This window comes from Ahaetulla prasina, chromosome 7, assembly GCF_028640845.1.
Source record: "Ahaetulla prasina isolate Xishuangbanna chromosome 7, ASM2864084v1, whole genome shotgun sequence".
NCBI classification, from domain to species: Eukaryota; Metazoa; Chordata; class Lepidosauria; order Squamata; family Colubridae; genus Ahaetulla; species Ahaetulla prasina.
In genome coordinates, this window is record NC_080545.1 from 93,038,849 (window position 1) to 93,058,922 (window position 20,074).

The window sequence follows — 20,074 nt, forward strand, 5'->3', positions numbered from 1 at the left end:
TTGGACTAGAGATTGTGCCTTTAATAGGTAGCATTCTTCTGCAGCAAACATACACAGGTAATCCTTGACTTATATATATATATATATATATATATATATATATATATATATATATATATATATATATATATATATATATATATATATATATATATATATATATGTAATCCTTGACCATAATTGAGGTCAAAATTTATGTTGCTGAGCAAGACAGTAAAGTGATTTTTATCCCGTTTTGCCACCTCTCTTGCCACTGTTGTTAAGTGAACCACCGTAGCTGTTCAGTAAGTAAGTGAATCTGGCTGCCCTGCCCTGACTTTGCTTGTCAGAAGGTGGCAAAAGGTGATCCCATGATCCTGCATGTGATCACACTTGTGACTGCAACCGTCATAAATAGGAGCCAATTGCCAAGAATCTGAATTTGGATCATGTCGCTGTGGGGATGCTGCAGTGGTTTTGTACGTGTGAAAAATGGTCATAAGTCACTTTCTTCAGGGCCGGTATAACTTTGAACGGTCACTAAATGGTTGTAAATTGAGAACTACCTGTATATCACATAGGTTATAATAGCAATTGTGCTTTAAATCTCAATTCTTTAGAACAGGGGTCTCCAACCTTGGCCACTTTAAGCCTGGCGGACTTCAACTCCCAGAATTCCCCAGCCAGCTTTGCTGGCTGGGCGGTTCTGGGAGTTGAAGTCCGCCAGGCTTAAAGTGGCCAAGGTTGGAGACCCCTGCTTTAGAAATAACTAAAGCATTCCTCTCCAATTTTTCACTGCAAATTCCACCGCAACATCTGGCCTGTTTTCTTAGAAAACAAACCGAAACCCCTAAAGCTCCAAGAGAAAAAAGAAAAATATATCTTGTCAGCAAAGAAAAATCCAACCTATTAAAGCGGCAGCAGAAACCTAAGTATATAGGTAGTCCATGACTTACAACCATAATTGAGCCCAACATTTCTGTTGTTAAGTGAGACATTTGTTAAGTGACTTTTGTCCCGTTTTACGATCTTTCTTGCCACAGTTGTTAAGTGAATCACTGCATTTGGTAGGTGAGTAACCCTGTTGTTAAAGCGAATCTGGCTTCCCCATTGACTTTGCTTGTCGGAAGGTCGCAGAAGGGGATCACATGACCCCGGGACACTGCAATGGTCGTAAGTATGAACCAGTTACTAAGCCATCTGAGTTTTGACCATGTGATCCTGAGGACGCTGCAAAGGTCGTAACTGGGAATAATGGTCATAAGTCACATGTTTCAGTGCTGTTGTAACTTTGAACGGTCACTAAATGAAGTCGAGGACTACCACCTGTTTTGCATGTTCTAAGCCAGTACAAATGAGAATGCTATATATATAGTCCTGAATCAGTACGGTTGAATAGGTAGTAATGAGTCGACTAAATAATAAGCTGCACTTGCTAATATTTGCAAATCCTAATTTAAAGAATTTGTCTGATGTGCTGCAGAGTAAAAAACAGACAGGTGAATGGAATAAAATGCATTTAGTTCTGCAGCTGCCAGAACTGTACTTGATTATTGCAGTTTCCGTTAATACAAGATTTCTCATTTACTTCATGTGGAGACAGTCTAAAGATCAAAATTCTCAATATTAATAAATAGTTGTGTCTTGCAGCTCAGATGAAATATTTCCTTAAGTTTGGTAGGCTTATAGGTAGACAGATCACATGCATTTACCCGTTGGCAACCCTTATTGATCATCAATTGTGTTGTAAATGTTGTACCTTGATGAACGTATCTTTTCTTTTATGTACACTGAGAGCATATGCACCAAGACAAATTCCTTGTGTGTCCAATCACACTTGGCCAATAAAATTCTATTCTATTCTATTCTATTCTTATCTAAAGTTATTTTTCAATACTTGCTTTTCTAAGTATTGCCTTTGAATTTCCCCTGTTCCTATGATTGCATCAGTTGACGGTTCTTTGCTAATTTTTGCCGTTGATGAACAGGCAGGCAGCCTTCTGTTTGAAAAACCTGGTGGCTTTCCAGCTATTTTCATGGATTTGTTTCGGATCTGCAAATGTTAAGTCGCATTCTAAGGAAGTGGATAATTATGTTCGCCTCTTATTCTTAAGTTGTAAGAAATCAGAGAGGAGAGATTTGGCATAAATCTAGCTGGCTTGGATTTAGACGGGTGGTGAAGTTGTATCAGTTCCCAGTGTACATTTCTTATACGAGCGAGTGTCCAAGTGGAACAAACTGGCTGTATCGATTTGGGGGCAATGAACTGATTGAGAGGCCTTTCAGAGATTGAGAAAGTTTTTTTTTTCCAGGAGAATGAAGGTAGGTTGGACTCCAAATAAATCAAGACGGGTCGATGGGCAAAGATCAGGAATGCTTCTCTTTGCTTAAACCAGTGATGGGGTTTTTAAATATGATGTTAATAACGAGGGCAGCATTAAATGTGGTCTGGTAAATGGCACGGCTATCACGCCTGGCATTTTCAGAAGGGCCGTCTCTGCAGATGTTAATGGCTCAACAACAGAGATGGGTTCTGATAGCTGGGCCATAATGACTGCATTTTTCCCCCCGCACCAAGCCAGAAGGACAAGCTGCATTGCTTAGATTCTGTGCAAACATTTGGTTCATGAATTTCGCTCTTTTTTTTTTCCCCTGACCCAAGAAGTGCTATGCTGGTTGGCGAGGATACATGGGGATGTGATGATTTGGGAAGGGGTGATGGGGGGATGGGACTGCAGGAAGTGCCATGTAGGTTGGTGAGGATGTGCAAGGGATGTGGCACAGGTTGGGAAGGGTGTGTGGGGAGGTGCCACGTGGGTCAAGCATGCATGGGTGCGGTGGGAGTCGGGAGCTGGGTCGGTGTGCACGTGTGAGAATTGCTGTGTAGATCGGGGAGGGGTCGTGTGTGGGACAGGAAAGGGTAGAGGTGGCTGATGCAGTATGAGCACAGAGTGTTGCGACCCAGGCCCAAGAAAATAGTAGTAAACTCTGTCAGTTTAAAAACAAACTTTATTAGAACAACTGAGAATTAACTCATTCTCAGCATCATCCAAACTAAATCAAAGCAAATTCTTCCTAACACTTATCACCAACCACCAATTCTTCCTCAGTCTTATCACCAACCTTGGTTTAATTAGGCAAACTGACAAAGGCTTTTCTTGGCAAAAGTTCAAAAGCAGAAGACGCCGACAAGAAATAAATGCAGCAAGACAAGGCTATCAACTTTGTTTTCCGGCCTCCAGGACTGGCCCATGTTCTTCCTCAGCCTCATCGCTGTCTGACTCCGTTGCCAGCTCCGCAGGCTGCTGGCGGACCACAACACAGAGGGGTTGGGGAGGTTGTGCGGGTCGGCAAGACTTATCGAAGCAATTTGTGACTTTCCCTGCTGGATTCTCCATTGACTTGTGGGGAAACTGTCAGGGAGTGTTGGAAGTGAGGATCACACGATTGCGTCTGACTGTGTTGTTTCCCAAATTTTATTCTCACAGCAGCAATGGGTCCCAACGTTCTGTAGATTAGCCCATTTGAGCTACCTTGGTTCAATAATTGTTGCCCTATGATGCTCCATTTTGAAGGTTACTAACAGATACATACAAAAGTACCAATAAAAGAGAATATCTGTAGCTTGGGGTTGAAATAAAGGGTCCTTGGTGCTCTCTGAGCTTGGTTGTTTTCTTCTTGGAGACGTTTCATGACCCAGCTAGGTAACATCCTCAGTGCTAGAAGGGAGAGGGGTTTGCACTGAGAATGTTATCTACTTTGGTTCATGAAACATCTGCAAGAAAAAAAACCAAGCTCAGAGAACACCAAGGACCCTTCAGATACAAGAGTTTTAGTAGTGTATAGATAATTGATATTTCTTCATTTTAACAAAATTAAGATAAATATAATTACATACCAAGTGCTTGTTTACATGTGGATCAGAGAAGAGAAACATGAGCGAATTTGTTTCGCAGCCAAAAGCTAAAGGAGGTTCTAAACAAGGCCAGTAAAGTGCATTTTGATAACAAAGAGATTAAAACACAACAATCCCATCAGCTCTGCAGAAGTCCAGCCTCATTGTATTTTTTTCTCCTGGTGCTACCACTTTTTCTAAGAATAGGTATCTATTTCTGAGACTAGATATCCAAGCTGGCCTGTTTTCTGTTCTCATTCCTGCCTATTTTTTTTTTTTAAGTCAGGTTTATATTTATCTTACTTTTATTAGTACTTCTTTGAAAGGTCTTCTGGGAGTCACTGTGAACAGGGCTGGAGCAAAGGCTCTCGAACAGATTCCCTTGCTAGACATCATAAATATAAAGCACGTTATAGAAATGAGTTTGAGAATCTTTGGGTTTTTTTATGTACTGTGGATCTGTTCAGCCATTTTTTTAGATTCCGCTGAGCAGTTCACATGAAATGTTGGTAAATGATAATGAGTTATTTCCTCTCACTGATAGCTTCCTTCTGCGATGATTACCAATTCCCTTGCATATCCTGTACTTTATCCTCCGAAATAGCTGCTGGGAAATCGGGCACTTGACTGTTACAGGAACATAAGGTTTCTCCAGTAGTCCTTGACTTATGACCACAATTGAGCTCAATATTTTTGTTGCTAAACGAGACAGTTGTTAAGTGAACCATTGCAGCTATTAAGTTAATAACATGGTTGTTAAATGAATTTGGTTTCCCCATTGACTTCGTCAGAAGGTCACAAAAACTGATCACATATGTCCAAGACACTATGACCGTCATAAATATGAATCAGTTGTCAACTGAATTTTGGTCATGTGACTGCAGGGATGTGGCAATGGTCTTAAGTGTGCAAAACGATCATAAGACCCTTTTTTCAGTGCCATTGTAACTTCGAACGGTCACTAAATGAATTGTTGCACGTCGAGGACTACCTGCACTTGGTATCAAATCTTTCCGCAAACTTCAAAAAGCTGCTACTGGATTTTCCAGAAAATAAGCCCTCCCCCACAAAATAAGCCCTCCCCCGAAAATAAACCCTCCCCCAAAATAAGCCCTCCCCCACAAAATAAGCCCTCCCCGAAAATAAACCCTCCCCCCAAAATAAGATCTCTCCTGAAAATAAACCCCCCCCAAATCCCTCCCCGAAAATAAACCATCCCCCAAAAATAAGACGTCCCTGAAAATATTTAAACACATGCACAGATGGTCTGGTTAGGGTTAAGGAGACAGCTGGAAATCAGGTAAGACGGCTAGAGGAACCCCGTCTTGCTTCACGCATCCCAAAATAATAAGACCTCCCTGAAAATAAGGCCAAGCGCTTATTTCAGGGTTCAAAAAAATATAAGACAGGGTCTTATTTTTGGGAAAACATGGTACCTTCCTCTAAGCAGAGAGTAGAGAAAAAAGACTAAGATTGCAACCCTTTTTTTTAGCTCAGCCCAGACAGCTTAGCTGTTGGTCTGCACTGGTGGTCTTAAAGGTATGAAGCAACATGGAAGTTGTTGCAGAGCTGACCCATTTCTCACCGACAAAGATTGGTACTAGATACATCTTGTGGCTCTAATAAACAGGATTGTTTGGGTCCAAATTTGAAATTATTCTGCCCGCACCCTCTTTCAGGATACAAATATAAGCTGACAAATCAAGAGACGGTTTGACATTGCATTGTGGTCCTAGGAAAAATATGAGAATGCTAAATGGTTATTTGTGGCGTTCTTGATGCTCTCTGAACTTGATTGTTTTCCTGCGGGTGTCACTTCGTTGGGTCATGAAACAGCTGCAGGAAAACAACCAAATTCAGAAAGCACCAAAGACCCAAAGGTTATTTATCAAGAGTTGACTTAAGGTTCCATCTACTGCTGGATGTGCTTCAAAACAAAACAAGGACACTCCAGAAGTCATATCTATGTATTAAGACTACATAATATGCTCATTTGGGAAGGGTTGATTAAGAACTAGCTCTCTCGGTCCAACAATTTCTTGGACCGTCTGATTGAACCGTTAATTTTTTTGCCAAACGAATTATATAATGGGATGGATTCACTCTTGAAGTAATACTGTTTTCCTTGTTTTCCCTTGGTTAGGACATGTATACCTCGGAGAGATCTTCTTGGACAAGCTGCCTTAATTTTATATCCATCTGGAACTATATGAAAAGAGACAACCAGTCATGAGTGAGTAAAAAAAAACCTGGAAGGGAATTGTCAAAGTATAATATAATATAATATAACAACAGTGTTGGAAGGGACCTTGGAGGTCTTCTAGTCCAACCCCTTGCCCTGGCAGGAAACCCTACACCATCTCAGTCAGATGGTTATCCAACATTTTCTTAAAAATTTCCAGTGTTGGAGCATTCACAACTTCTGCAGGCAAGTCGTTCCATTTATTAATTGTTCTAACTGTCAGGAAATTTCTCCTTAGTTCTAAGTTGCTTCTTTCCTTGATCAGTTTCCACCCATTGCTTCTTGTTCTACCCTCAGGTGCTTTGGAGAACAGCCCGACTCCCTCTTCTTTGTGGCAACCCCTGAGATATTGGAAGACTGCTATCATGTCTCCCCTAGTCCTTCTTTTTATTAAACTAGACATACTGAGTTCCTGCAACCGTTCTTCATATGTTTTAGTCTCCAGTCCCCTAATCATCTTTGTCGCTCTTCTCTGCACTCTTTCTAGAGTCTCAATATCTTTTTTACATCATGGTGACCAAAACTGAATGCAGTATTCCAAGTGTGGCCTTACCAAGGCATTATAAAGTGGCACTAACACTTCACGTGATCTTGATTCTGTCCCTCTGTTTATGCAGCCCAGAACTGTGTTGGCTTTTTTAGAGCTGCTGCACACTGCTGTCCAGAATTAAAAATGAAATATTCTTAACTGTTCAAAGCTAACAAACTCTGTGACAGCGAAATCTGTAAAGAGAAAAATCCATGCTCGCTTTGGTGAATTGGTGATTCCCATTTTACCAGCGTCCTGTGCGAAGCATACCTTGGGCTATAAGCATACCTCCCCCATTTTCAGTCCACAGCTACAGTCTCCACATCCTTCCATTTGAGATTGATGCTTTTCAGATCTTCCTGAAATGTTTAGTGCCAGGTTTTCTTTGGTCTTCCTCTAGCCCCCCCCGCCCCCCCCCGGACCATCTGATGGTATCCAATTAATTGCAGTCTTTGCTAGGTTTTGCTCATTCATGCGGAGCACATGTCCCTCAAAGCGCATTCTACATTCGGTGGCTATCTCAGAGAGTCTTTGGGAATTACCTCTTTGTAATTTTCTTGCATAGGGATGCGGTGGCTCAGTGGCTAAGACACTGAGGTTGTCGATCGAAAGGTCGGCAGTTCAGCGGTTCGAATCCCTAGTGCCGCGTAATGGGGTGAGCTCCCGTGACTTGTCCCAGCTCCTGCCAACCTAGCAGTTCGAATGCATATTAAAAAAATGCAAGTAGAAAAATAGGGACCACCTTTGGTGGGAAGGTAACAGCATTCTGTGCACCTTTGGCGTTGAGTCATGCCACATGACCACAGAGACGTCCTCGGACAGCGCTGGCTTTTTGGCTTTGAAACGGAGATGAGCACCGCCCCCTAGAGTCGGGAACAACTAGCACATATGTGTGAGGGGAACCTTTACCTTTTAATTTTCTTGCAACAGAAACTACAAGTGAAGATTCCTATTTACCTCCCAGTTATTGAATGGCTCATAATCCATCAAGCGATTGGGAACTGTGTGAAACCATAGTCAATATAAGTATCTTGAGAACTGAACTGGGAATATCTAGCATGAACGAGTGTCACCGTCAATGGGAATTTCACAATTTTCCTACAGCTTCCTAACATGAGATCCTCAACTCTCTTAAGACCAGAGGAACAGTGTAGCTTAGTGATTAAAGTGTTGGGCTAGGACTGGAGGACCTGGGTTCAAATCTAACCAAAGCTGTGGAGGGCTCCATAGTGACTTGGGCCAGTCATTCTCTCTCAGCGTTACTACATCACAGGATGACGATTGTAGGGGAAAATTGGAAAGGGGAAAATGCCTAGAAATCCTGGAGGAAAAGTAGAATATAAATTTAATAAAAAATTTTAAGAGTGCATCGTGGCCTACGGGGAGATTTTAATATAGCTCCTTTCAGACTGCAGACTGCCTGTCGGAAATAATGCTTCACGTGGCATTGAAATGGAATTTTCCTGTTTACCTTAACCAGTTTTCATGTGCTCCTAAAAGTTATCATTACGGGATAATTTCCCTTGTCATTGTTTACTCTGTGCTTCCATCTTGTAAACAGGGATCTCTTGATCTTCAAGGTGGAACAAGCTATCTAAGTGATAGCTGTTTAGCTGACACAGTTCCTGTGCCTGTTTCTTTCTCCAGATTGGCACTCTAGTTTAGAAGGGGCTCTATTATTTCTTTCCATAAATGCTTTTTTGGTGTGTGTGTGTGTAGAGATTACTTAAGAAGAAATCAGTAATTTTTGGATCCTTGAGAACAGGAGGTAGGTAGATAAATTACGGTCTGTTTGACTTGCTATCATCAGAGAATGACAGAAGGCGTTTACCATCCAAATAAAGCTATAATAGTTATGGCTTCTTTCTTGGTTGCTTTATAGAAGAAAAAAAAAACCAGGCAAAAGGGCATCTTATTTGGCAGGAAAAAGAATGGGAAAAAAAAGTTACAATGAGGTATTGTCCTCTTGTGGGAGCTGGAGGCCACAACCACAACAGCCAAAGTTGGTCGTTTTTTTTCAAAGTGGAATAAAATTTCACCCTTCCTTTTAAGTCCTCCTCCCTTCGCCCTCAATAATCTAGGAGTTTGCAGGCATAGTTCCTTCATGGAAAGGTCAGCCATTAAGATACAGCTACAGAAAAGCAGCCCCTTGACAAATGATTTAGCATTGTTCCTTGGGTGTTTTAATAATGTGCTGGAGATGACACAGAAAATGTGAACTGAAAACATTTAGACCGGAGTTGAATAATGCAACAACAAGTAAATTTCGCCTAATGGCTGTCTGCAAATTCTCCTTGGAAGAAGTAAGAATCCAAAGGATGTGGGTTTATAGCAGGATGGGCAATCATTTAGGGCAGAGGTTTCCAACCTTGGTCCCTTTAAAACTTGTGGACTTCAATTCCCAGAGTTCCTCAGCCAGCTTTGCTGGCTGAGGGACTCTGGGAGTTGAAGTCCACAAGTCTTAAAAGGGACCAAGGTTGGAGACTCCAGATTTAGGGTGTGTGTGTGTCCAACCATGGCAACTTTTAAGATCTGCCAGCTGGGGAATTCTGGGCGTTGAAGTCCACAAGCCTTGAAATTATCGAAGTTGGACACTCCTGGTTTAGGAGCTGGGGCAGAAATGGACTTTTAATAGCAGATATTCTGAAAAGCAGACTTGCCGGTCACGAAATGGCTGTCATCGTAGGCTTAACCAGTCACGAAGCACTCATTGGCTAGAAGTTGAACATGTTCCCTGACCATAGTCTCATCCTTTGCGGGGCCCACATAAATCGGATGCTGGTGAAGAGCTGAAGAAGCTCCTTGGGCGAGAAGCGAAACGTCTTCAAAGAAAAAGAAGGCAGTCCATCCGCCTCTTGAAAAAAACACCTTTGGGATGCTGGCGACTGGATGCTTTGCATCAGGCCATTTTACTGTTTGCTCTTTGCAATAAAATCAAACCTTTTAAAGTTTCGAATTTAAAAGTTCAACGTTTTTGAGCCAGGCTTTTAAACGCCGAGGGAGCTATCTGGGATTATATTGGTGTCTGTTGGTATCCTGTATTACCTATAACAAGGCACCATGATATGCCAGTATTAAAAATGCACATGTAAAGCAGAGGTGGGTTTCATATATTTTTACCACCGGTTCATCGGGCGCGCACATGCTCGCTTTGCACGCTCACGCGCCTTCCACGCATGCTCCTGGACTTCCACGCATGTGCTTTGCTTGCGCACGTACCTTCCGCACATGCACCTGGCCTCAAAAATGTGGTTAAATAGGACGGGCATAGCACCGGGGCAGGTGGGCTGGCCCACTTATGGTCGCTGCTACCGGTTCACCTGAACCGGTTGGAACCGGCTGATTACCACCACTGATGTAAAGTTTAAATGTAGAGTTCTGCACTGTTTAGGATTTTCTTTAATTTGAAAAAAATGGCACCCCTAGCATTAATGTTCAAAGAAATGAAACAATTAACTACTTGGCACTAACCACATTTTTGTTGTTGTTATTCAAATGTGTCTGATTCAAACAGGTTCCCATAATTTTCTTGGCAAGGTTTTTCAGAAGTGGTTTACCATTGCTGCCTTCCTAGAGTTGAGAACAAAAAAATGAGTGTCCCAAACCTCTTAGCTGGCTTTGTGTCTAAGGTGGGACTAGAACTCATGGGCTCCTGGTTTCTAGCCTGATGCCTTAATTACTACACCAAATTGACTCCATCCACAGTAACTACCTATTTTGTAGGAAGATCTGTACCAGGGTTGTCCAAACTTGGCAACTTTAAGGCTTGTGGACTTCAACTTTCAGCCGGCTTTGCTGGCTGAGGAATTCTGGGAGTTGAAGTCCACAAGCCTTAAAATTGCTAAGTTTGGACAACCCTGATCTATACAGTGACATTAATGAGGCTGCCTTATTTACAAAGCAAGTAGTGGACTGGAGAAGGTTGCCTTGTTTTTTTTTTTTGGTCTAGGACAGGGGTTTGCAAACTTGGCTCTTTTAAGACTTGTGGACTTCAACAGAGTTCTGGGAGTTGAAGTCCACAAGTCTTAAAAGAGCCAAGTTTGAAGACCTAGTCTAAGAGAACAATGACCTAACTAGTTAAAGGAAAGTAGAGATAAGCACGTAAAAATGCAAGTAGAAAAATAGGAACCACCTTTGGTGGGAAGGTAATAGCGTTCCGTGCGCCTTTAGCGTTGAGTCATGCCGGTCACATGACCACGGAGACGTCTTCGGAGAGCGCTGGCTCTTCGGCTTTGAAACGGAGATGAGCAACGCCCCCTAGAGTTGGGAACGACTAGCACGTATGTGCGAGGGGAACCTTTACCTTTACCTTTAGAGATAATAAAACAATTTCCATTTTGTTTTTGTGGCAAATTCTTATTAGCAGTGCTCGTATCTAGAAACATCTCATTCTCTTGTTACAAACAACGATAATACACATTACGTGTCTTGTAATGAGATTGGAGCTTTGTGAAACAATTTGTCCTTTTAATTGCTGAAAAAGAGCAAATCAATGTAACCAATAATTAAGAGCCATGCCTCATGGGCGATAAAACACCTGCCTATGACTTTATTCTAAGCTTAAGCTTAGAAACTAAGCAGCCTGCTTATTATTGGAAAGGAGAATATGAATCCCAGTCTTCGGACTGGACTAGGAAGTCAGAAGAGATTCTGGAAAAAGAGAATGACAATGTTGGTAAGAAAACCACACAGATGTATCCGTGCAGTTGGAGGTGTGCATTCATAGCTTCCTATTTCTGATCATCAGCTGTAGGGACAATGAGGTCCCTCTGAATATCTAGCCACAGAAAGAGCTTAGCCCCAGCCTGAGCTGCTGTAGCATAAGTTGTGTTGTGTCTTGCCCGCCCTCAGAGCAGCCGGGGCCTTCTTGCCTGCTCCCGAACACTGAGGAATGTATGCCTCTCGGCCCAAGTCCTGGCTCCATGCCCACACAAACTGCAGAAGAAGGAGCATCTCCCGGCCCCAGCCCTGACTCCATGCCCAGGCAAACGGAGCAGCTAGACCCCTCCCCCTCCTCCACAGCATGTGAGCCTGAGGAGGGTTTATTCCCAACAGCTGCTGATTGGTGTGACCCTCGCATCAGAAGGCTGGATAGGCGGAGGCAACAGAAGGAAGGGAGGGGCAGGCCTTAATGAGTGCTGAGTCATGGAGCCACACCCCATGGCCTATATAAAGGATCTGCTTTCTGGCAGTCTCTGAGCCAGGCAAAGTTGAACTTATCTTGCTGAAGTCACTTACTGGTCTCCTGCCTGCTCTGAGGACTTTGCTAGGACTTTGGGCAGAGCTGCAGAGGCAAGCCTGATTCGGATTTCCCTGACCCGGCCGTCAGCGGAGGAGTGGGACATGACAAGTTGGCTGGTTTGTCTTTGGTAGCTAATTTTCTTACCCCTACTCCCATATCGGTAGTGTCTTCAAGCCTTTGAAATATTTGTGTCCATGTCGGAAGTACGAAGTTCGGCAGTGCCCCGTAAGATGATCTACAATGGCCCCCTGTTGTATCCTACTAATGTTCTTGCAGGTATCCAGTTTAACGATTGCAGCTGAATGATTTCAAATTCTGACATCAGAGGATGCTATGATTAAAGGGGTTGGAAGTCCATCCTTTCAAATAAACAGGGACCCCTTTAGAGCAGGGGTCTCAAACTCGATTTCATTGAGGGCCACATCAGATTGTGTTTGACCTCAGGGGGCCAGGATGGGTGTGGCCAGGGTGGGCGTGGCCAGCTCGACGTCACTCATGTCAGGGCACAGGTGGTGGCCCAAGCGCTCTGCCAGTGAAAACGGGCTCCCGAGGTCCCGTTTTTGCTGGCAGAAGCACCGCAGGCCAATCCTTTGCTGTTTCCAATGTGGCCCCATGGGCCAGATCTAAGCACCCCATTGTCCGAATGCGGCCCCCGGGCCTTGAGTTTGACACCCCTGACTTAAAGAGCTTATAGCTCTGTATCAGCACAGAGTTGGTTTCAATTTCATAAGGCCATTCATGGATACCGTGATGCTCTCCGAGCTTGATTGTTTTCTTGCAGACATTTCATTGCCAAACTAGTAACATCATCAGTGCTAGCAAGGAGTGCCGTTTGCTCTCGCACCCCACTCCTCCTACCAGCACTGATGATGTTACCTAGTTTGATAATGAAATGTCTGCGAGGAAACAACCAAGCTCACAGAGCACCAAGGATCCTACAGCTCAACCCTGAACTTCAGATATTCTCTTCCATCGAAAGCCATCGATATCCTGAGATCTCTGTCCCTGGAAGGTCGGCAGTTCGCCAAAGAATTTTATTGGCACCAATCAGAGACCTTTTGGGGAAGCCTTTTTTCCTACGTAGTACATAAAAGTGCATGAAATATGTATTTCTGAGGTGACTTCCTGATGGTTGGATTATCTCGCGTGCCACCTGTTGCTTTCCGCTTTTGTGCAAATCGGCAAACTCGCCAGGAAGCTGCAATTAAAGGCCTGTAATTTCTAAGCCAGGAAATGGAGGCACGGCTTTCCAGCAGGTCAGCATATGAAATCATAGATTCTCAAGTTGTGTCGTGTCGCACTCCTCCGCTGACGGCCGGGTCAGGGAAATCCGAATCAGGCGTGCCTCTGCAGCTCTGCCAAAGTCCTAGCAAAGTTCTCAAGGCAGGCAGGAGACCAGGAAGTGACTTCAGCAATATAAGGTAGACTTTGCCTGACTCAGAGAATGCCAGAAAGCAGATCCTTTATATAGGCCATGGGGTGTGGCTCCATGACTCAGCACTTATCCAGGCCTGCCCCTCCCTTCCTTCTGTTGACGCCGCCTATCAATTCTCCTGAAGCGACGGTCACTCCAGTCTGCAGCTGTTGGTAATTGACCTTCCTCAGGCTCACATGCTGTGGGGGAGGGGGAGGGGTCTAGTTGCTCCGTTTGCCTGGGCATGGAGCCAGGGCTGGGGGCTGGAGGTACTTCCTTCTCTTCAGCCTGTCTGGGCATGGAGCCAGGGCTGGGGCCGGGAGGCATGCTAGGACATTCCTCAGCGTTTGGAAGGAGATAAGACGGGCCTGGCTACGGGGAAAGCGGACGAGACACAACAAGTTGGCCTGGAAATCATGGCTTGTTTGGAAGTCATCCTTCCCGATGTAGATGTAGCAGGATGCTGTAGTTAAGAACCGGAGGTCCCTTTTATAGAAGAAGAAAATACGAGACTAGAGAGCTTAAACCAGGGTTGGCCGTCCTTGGCAACTTGAAGATTTGTGGACTTCAACCCCCAGAATTCTCCAGCCAGCATCACGGCACCCCGGGAGGCATGACCAATACCCACTTTTGATGTGTGGCCCTTGATGTATCCTCAATCCTTAATGAGGGGTGTCAAACTCGAGGCCTGGGGGCCGGATCCAGCCCATACATAACATACATAATAACAGTGTTGGAAGGGACCTTGGAGGTCTTCTAGTCCAACCCCCTGCCCAGGCAGGAAACCCTACAGCACTTCAGACAAATGGTTATCCAATATGTTCTTAAAAACTTCCAGTGTTGGAGCATTCACAACTTCTGGAGGCAAGTCGTTCCACTTATTAATTGTTCTAACTGTCAGGAAATTTCTCCTTAGTTCTAAGTTGCTTCTCTCCTTGATCAGTTTCCACCCATTGCTTCTTGTCCTGCCCTCAGGTGCTTTGGAGAATAGTTTGACTCCCTCTTTTTTGTGGCAACCCCTGAGATATTGGAACACTGCTATCATGTCACCCCTAATCTTTCTTTTCATTAAACTAATTAATTAATTAAAGTTCTAGCTTGCTTCTCTCCTTGATCAGTTTCCACCCATTGCTTCTTGTTCTACCCTCAGGTGCTTTGGAGAATAGTTTGACTCCCTCTTCTTTGGGGCAGCCCTTGAGATATTGGAACACTGCTATCATGTCTCCTCTAGTCCTTCTTTTCATTAAACTAGACATACCCAGTTCCTGCAACCGTTCTTCATATGTTTTAGCCTCCAGTCCCCTAATCACCTTTGTTGCTCTTCTCTGTACTCTTTCTAGAGTCTCAACATCTTTTTACATCGTGGCGACCAAAACTGAATGCAATATTCCAAGTGTGGCCTTACCATGGGGGTGCTTAGATCTGGCCTGCGGTGCCACTCTGGAAACAGCAAAGGACCAGTGCCTCTGCTAGTGAAAAACGGAGCTTGGGAGGGCCGCGTACAGCCCTCCCCGAGCTTCATTTTCACCAGCAGAGGGTGGCAGGAGGCCGTCACAGCTGAAAACTGAGCTCGGGGGTCCGTTTTTGCTGGCCGTTTTTGCTGGCCTGATGTGACGCTGAGCTGGCCATGCCTACCCCGGCCCCCCCGAGGTCAAACACAACCCTGATGTGGCCTCGGCGTCACTCGTGAGTTTGACACCCCTGGCTTACCATCTGGTTTTTGTTTTTTAAGCGCGGGAAAGCTATTCCGTAAATGAGCAGGTTTAGTATGGTTTTCAAGTTGACAGAAGGAGCCACTGGGAGGTTAATCTCTTGTCATGAGCCAGAGAATGTCATTATGTGTATCTTTGAGGAAACTTATTACCTGGACAGATGGAGTGGGTTTTGAATAATTCATGGCTGCGCGGCTATTTTTCAATTTAAAAAAAACAACACACACACACACACAAGATAACTTTTTCCTATTTCGGAAGATTATGTGAAATAACTTGAGGCTATTTTTAGCCTTAGTAGCTGTTGCTGTTTTTCTTGAACCTCTGCTGCGGCTTTTCCCTGTTTCCCGTGTTTGTGTCATTTCTGAATAGAGAGAGTTTCATTGTGCAGAAGAGCAGATGGGAATTCTGGGAGAGCCGGTGGCTTGTTTGAAACTCGATTCCATCAGTGGCGCATGAAGTTGGTTTCTTTAAAAAATCTTCCTTTGTTACGGCAAGCAGCAGTACTCTCAGTCTACACATTCACAGTTATTCATGTATATATATATTAGGCATCCCTGCTTCAATGAACCTTTGGGCCATAGATCTTCCTGTATCACAGGGATGGCGAACCTTTTCGGCCCTGATTGCAGAAAAGGGAGCACACACGTCTGGGCCGCAACCGGAAGAGGAGCTGCCCAGGGCGCATACACGCTCCCGAAAATGAACTTCCGGTTTCAGCTGCTGAACTTCCGGTTTCAGCCAGCTACTCTTCCGGATTTCTGGCACGCATACGCACACGACGATCAGCTGGCCGGTGTGCATGCTCATGCAGGAAAATGGAAGACAACAAAAAGCCAACACAGTTCTGGGCTGCATAAACAGAGGGATAGAATCAAAATTACGTGAAGTGTTAAGACCACTTTATAATGCCTTGGTAAGGCCAGACTTGGAATATTGCATTCCGTTTTGGTCGCCACGATGTAAAAAAGATGTTGAGACTCTAGAAAGAGTGCAGAGAAGAGCAGCTAAGAGGGTTAAAGGCCTAGAGACTAAAACCTATGAAGAACGGCTGCAGGAACTGGGTATGTCTAGTTTAATGAAAAGAAGGACTAGGGGAGACATGATAGCTGTGTTCCAATATCTCAGGGGTTGCCACAAAGAAGTGGGAGTCGGGCTGTTCTCCAAAGCACCTGAGGGTAGAACAAGAAGCAATGGGTGGAAACTGATCAAGGAAAGAAGCAACTTAGAACTAAGGAGAAATTTCCTGACAGTTAGAACAATTAATAAGTGGAACGACTTGCCTGCAGAAGTTGTGAATGCTCCAACACTGGAAATTTTTAAGAAAATGTTGGATAACCATCTGACTGAGATGGTGTAGGGTTTCCTGCCTGGGCAGGGGGTTGGACTAGAAGGCCTCCAAGGTCCCTTCCAACTCTGTTGTTGTTATTAAGACCAGCTCTTCTAGTTTCCGGCACTGCCACATGCAGAAAGGCCAGCTGATCGTCGCGTGTGCATGTGCGCCAGAAACCTGGAACAGGAACGGGCGACGGCACGTGTGCCAGGTGACATGACTCCGTGTGCCCCTTTGGGCACGCATGCCATAGGTTCGCCATCCCAGCTCTATCACAAGGGTCATTGGGAACTTTTAAGACTTGCGGACTTCAGCTCCCAGAATTCCTCAGCCAGACATGTTGACTGGGGAATTCTGGGAATTGAAGTCCATAGGTTTTAAAGTTGCCACCTTTGGAAACACCTGCTCTATCTATGAATTATGGATTTACTGTACAGTTTCATTGAAGAGTTGTAATGTCTTAACCACTAGACTACTGTTTTTCAACCTTGGAAACTTTAACATATATGGACCTCACGGTTGCCTGGAGAATGATGGGAGTTGAAGTGCACCTATAAAAGTGGCCAAGGTTGAGAAACACTTCACCAGACCAAACTGGTTCTCTTTAAAATAATGACTGCTTCATTCTGCTATTTTTTTTAATTATTTTTTTTTTGACTGCGTGGTTTTCGAATTTTATCCCTATGCCCGGGGTATATGGTTGAAAAGCAGAATAGAATTATTCATATGATATGATGTAAGGGGTTGACCAATGTTTGTGATGCTTGTAAATCTTAACAAAATGCTTTTGTTTCTTGCAATCTGTGGCTTACGGAGCGTGTTGTATGCAGTCATGTTGGTGTGATATCTCACTGTCCCTTTTGAAAGGCTTAATCTATCCACTTTTGTTTTACAGATTAGTTTTTCCCGAACGGTCTCGGGGTATCATCTCGAGATTATTTTTGATGTTGCCCTACTCAATTATGTGTGTGTATCAGGCTTTTTTTCCCATAATATTTGAGATAAACAATGCTTAACAGAGCTCTGGTAGCAAAAGGGTTAGAATGCAGTATTGCAGGCAAACACTTCCCACTGCCAGCAGTTCGATCCTGACGGGGCTCAAGGTTAGTCTTCCATCCTTCCGAGGTCTAAAAAATGAAGACCCAAATTGTTGGGGAGGCAATATGCAAATAATGTTTACATTGTAAACTGCCCAGCGCTATGCAGCGGTATTTAAGTCTTAAGTGCTTAAGTACAGGTAGCCCTCGACTTAGGACCGCAATTGAGCCAGACATCTCTGTTGTTAAGTGAGGCCTTTGTTAAGTCGCAATGAGGTGATCACATGACCTTGGGATACATCAGCGGTCATAAATATGAGTCAGTTGCCAAGATGTCTGAATTTTGCTCGCATGACCATGGGGATGCCGTAGTAACTTTGAGCTGTTTTAAGTGAAGGACTACCTACAGTTAGCTGGGAATTTAAAAAAAGATCCTGAAAGCAAGCAATGGTAAACAACTATTGCTAATAAATATTGCTAACAGTGGAACTCCCCCCTTTTCAGCTGCCGTAGTTTTCATTTTCTCAAAAAAGAAATATATGGTGTACTTTTATTGCTGCTATGTGGCCCTTCCATTAATTTTCCATTTACTGATCAACTGTTTAGTCCCTGTAGATCCTCTTTAATAGGTCCATTCGCTTAAGGAGCCATATTTTATTCTTAGATTAGGAAGAGAAAAAAAAAAATATAAATCTTTGCCCTTGTCCCACACGTCTCTCTTCCTTTCTTTTATCGGTTGTGTAGAGGTAGCTTTTGAATTACCTTTGAAAGAGAAATTCCTTTCTCTTCTAACCTTTTAGAAGACAATGTATTTAAGAGGGAGGCTTTTAACAATAATGTCTTTTACTGCGTCAGGGTTTTATCGGATAAAGTAAAATGCAGACTTTTAACAGGCGGAATTTATTAGAACTGTCTGCTTGCCTCGAGCTCCTAATGAATCTGGTGGTTGTTGTTTTTTTTCCCAGCGGTTGAAGAAAGCCTTACGTCTTCCTTGTCGTGGTTGTGTGTCCCATTACGCCTCGGATTAGAACCGCCAGAGACATTTGCGTGCTGCCGAATACTTGATTCTTGCCAACTGAATGGACAGATGGAATTGTGTGGTTTAGCCTCATCTTTCCGGATGATGCAAAAACAGAGGAGTTTGGTCCCCCTCGCATCTTTTTCGAGAGAAACGTGTTGGTTGAGAAGGGAAACAGCAGGCCTGTTTTCCCTGCTGTCTCTTTGAATTTCCTCGTTTCTTGGCGTTTTCCCTGATTCATTTAATTCTGATAGAAACATTTAGCTTTTCGGTGGCAGACGCGTAGGTTAGCAGTGACGCGCTGTCCTTGAAATTATTGTTTCACTGTTGTTGTTTTTTTCTAGAGGAGTCCCACTTATAATGTGCATTGTTAGATCATATTCAGTTCAGTTTTCAATGTGTTGATTCTCAAGGAAGCCATAGCAAACCGGTCACAATCCCAAATAAATGCATGAAACTGCGGTTATAGCCTCTTTGTTGTTGTTGCCTTCAAGTCATTGTTGATTGCTGATAACCGTTTGGACCAGGGGTCTGCAAACTTGGCTCTTTTAAGACTTGTGGACTTCAACTCCCAGAGTTCCTCAGCCAGCAAAGCTGAGGAACTCTGGGAGTTGAAGTCCACAAGTCTTAAAAGAGCCAAGTTTGCAGACCCCTGGTCTGGACAATTGTCTGTAGTTTTCATAGGTAAGATTTTGAAACTGGCCCGCTATTGCCTTTTTCCTCCTAGGACTTGTACTTATTTAGATGGCATATGGCATCTATAGATGTAAATTTAGGCTGCTTAGCCGTGTAGTCTATAATAATCTTCAGCGAAGAGACTTTTATGCTGTAGTGGATTGATTTGGGATAGCAGTAACAGTAATTAATAATCAGGGGTGGGCTTCAGATCCTTTAGCAAGGAGTTTGCTGCCCTGTTGCTGGGTGGGCGTGGCCATGGTGGGCGTGGTCTAGTCGGCTACCTGCACTACGGCAGGGGGGTGTTTTTCACCTCCCCCGGCTCCAGAGGCTTTCCTTGAGTCTCCGGGAGGATGAATACTGCTTCCCCTGGGGTCCGGAGGCCCTCCAGAGGTCAGAAACAGACTCATTTCCAGACTTCCGAAACCTCTGGTAGGCCTGTTTTTTGCCCTCCCAGACCCTCGGCGCGCCCCTGCACCAACCTAGAATGATGAACGGGCCACATGGAGACTCCTGGAAGGTGCGGAGTGGGGTGGGCGTGGCCAACCAGGGGTGGCATTTGGGGGTTCGCTGAATCCCGGCGATCCTTGGCTACAGGATCGCCCAAATCCCGCCGAACCCCCAGGATCCCACTCCTGATAATAATTAGTAATAGTTAATTTTTCTGGAAAGTGCTTTTTTCCCCCAGAATAGCAGTCATGGCCTATTTTCTAGTGACTGTCGTTAATTACTTCATGCTGTGTGGGTAGCAAGACCTTTCTAAATTGTAAATGATGGGAAAATGTCCCATTTATTCCAGTGAGGGAAAAAAGAATGTAATATCTATGTTGATTTCCAAGACGCAAGTCAACCCCGCCAGCATTTCCAACAGATGCCTACTGAGCGATGGCTTTGAATAACAGTTTTTTGGCTCTGCTTTGTGCTGTAAATGTATTAGACGTCTGGCAAGAAAATCCCTAAAATCTGTTAAGAACAGTTAATTCTAATTTTGTTAATGG

General features: G+C 44.0%; 1 protein-coding gene across 3 annotated transcripts in view; it reads left to right on the forward strand.

Annotated features, from left to right (window-relative positions):
- The window catches only part of USP6NL (USP6 N-terminal like), a 178,986-nt gene that overhangs the window by 13,876 nt on the left and 145,036 nt on the right, over positions 1 to 20,074 (forward strand). For all 3 annotated transcript variants that reach the window (XM_058191099.1, XM_058191097.1, XM_058191098.1), the window contains exon 2: positions 6,018 to 6,107. In XM_058191099.1, the coding sequence (XP_058047082.1) occupies positions 6,104 to 6,107 (4 nt within the window). In that variant the 5' untranslated portion in view covers positions 6,018 to 6,103. The remainder of the gene's footprint in view (positions 1 to 6,017; positions 6,108 to 20,074) is intronic.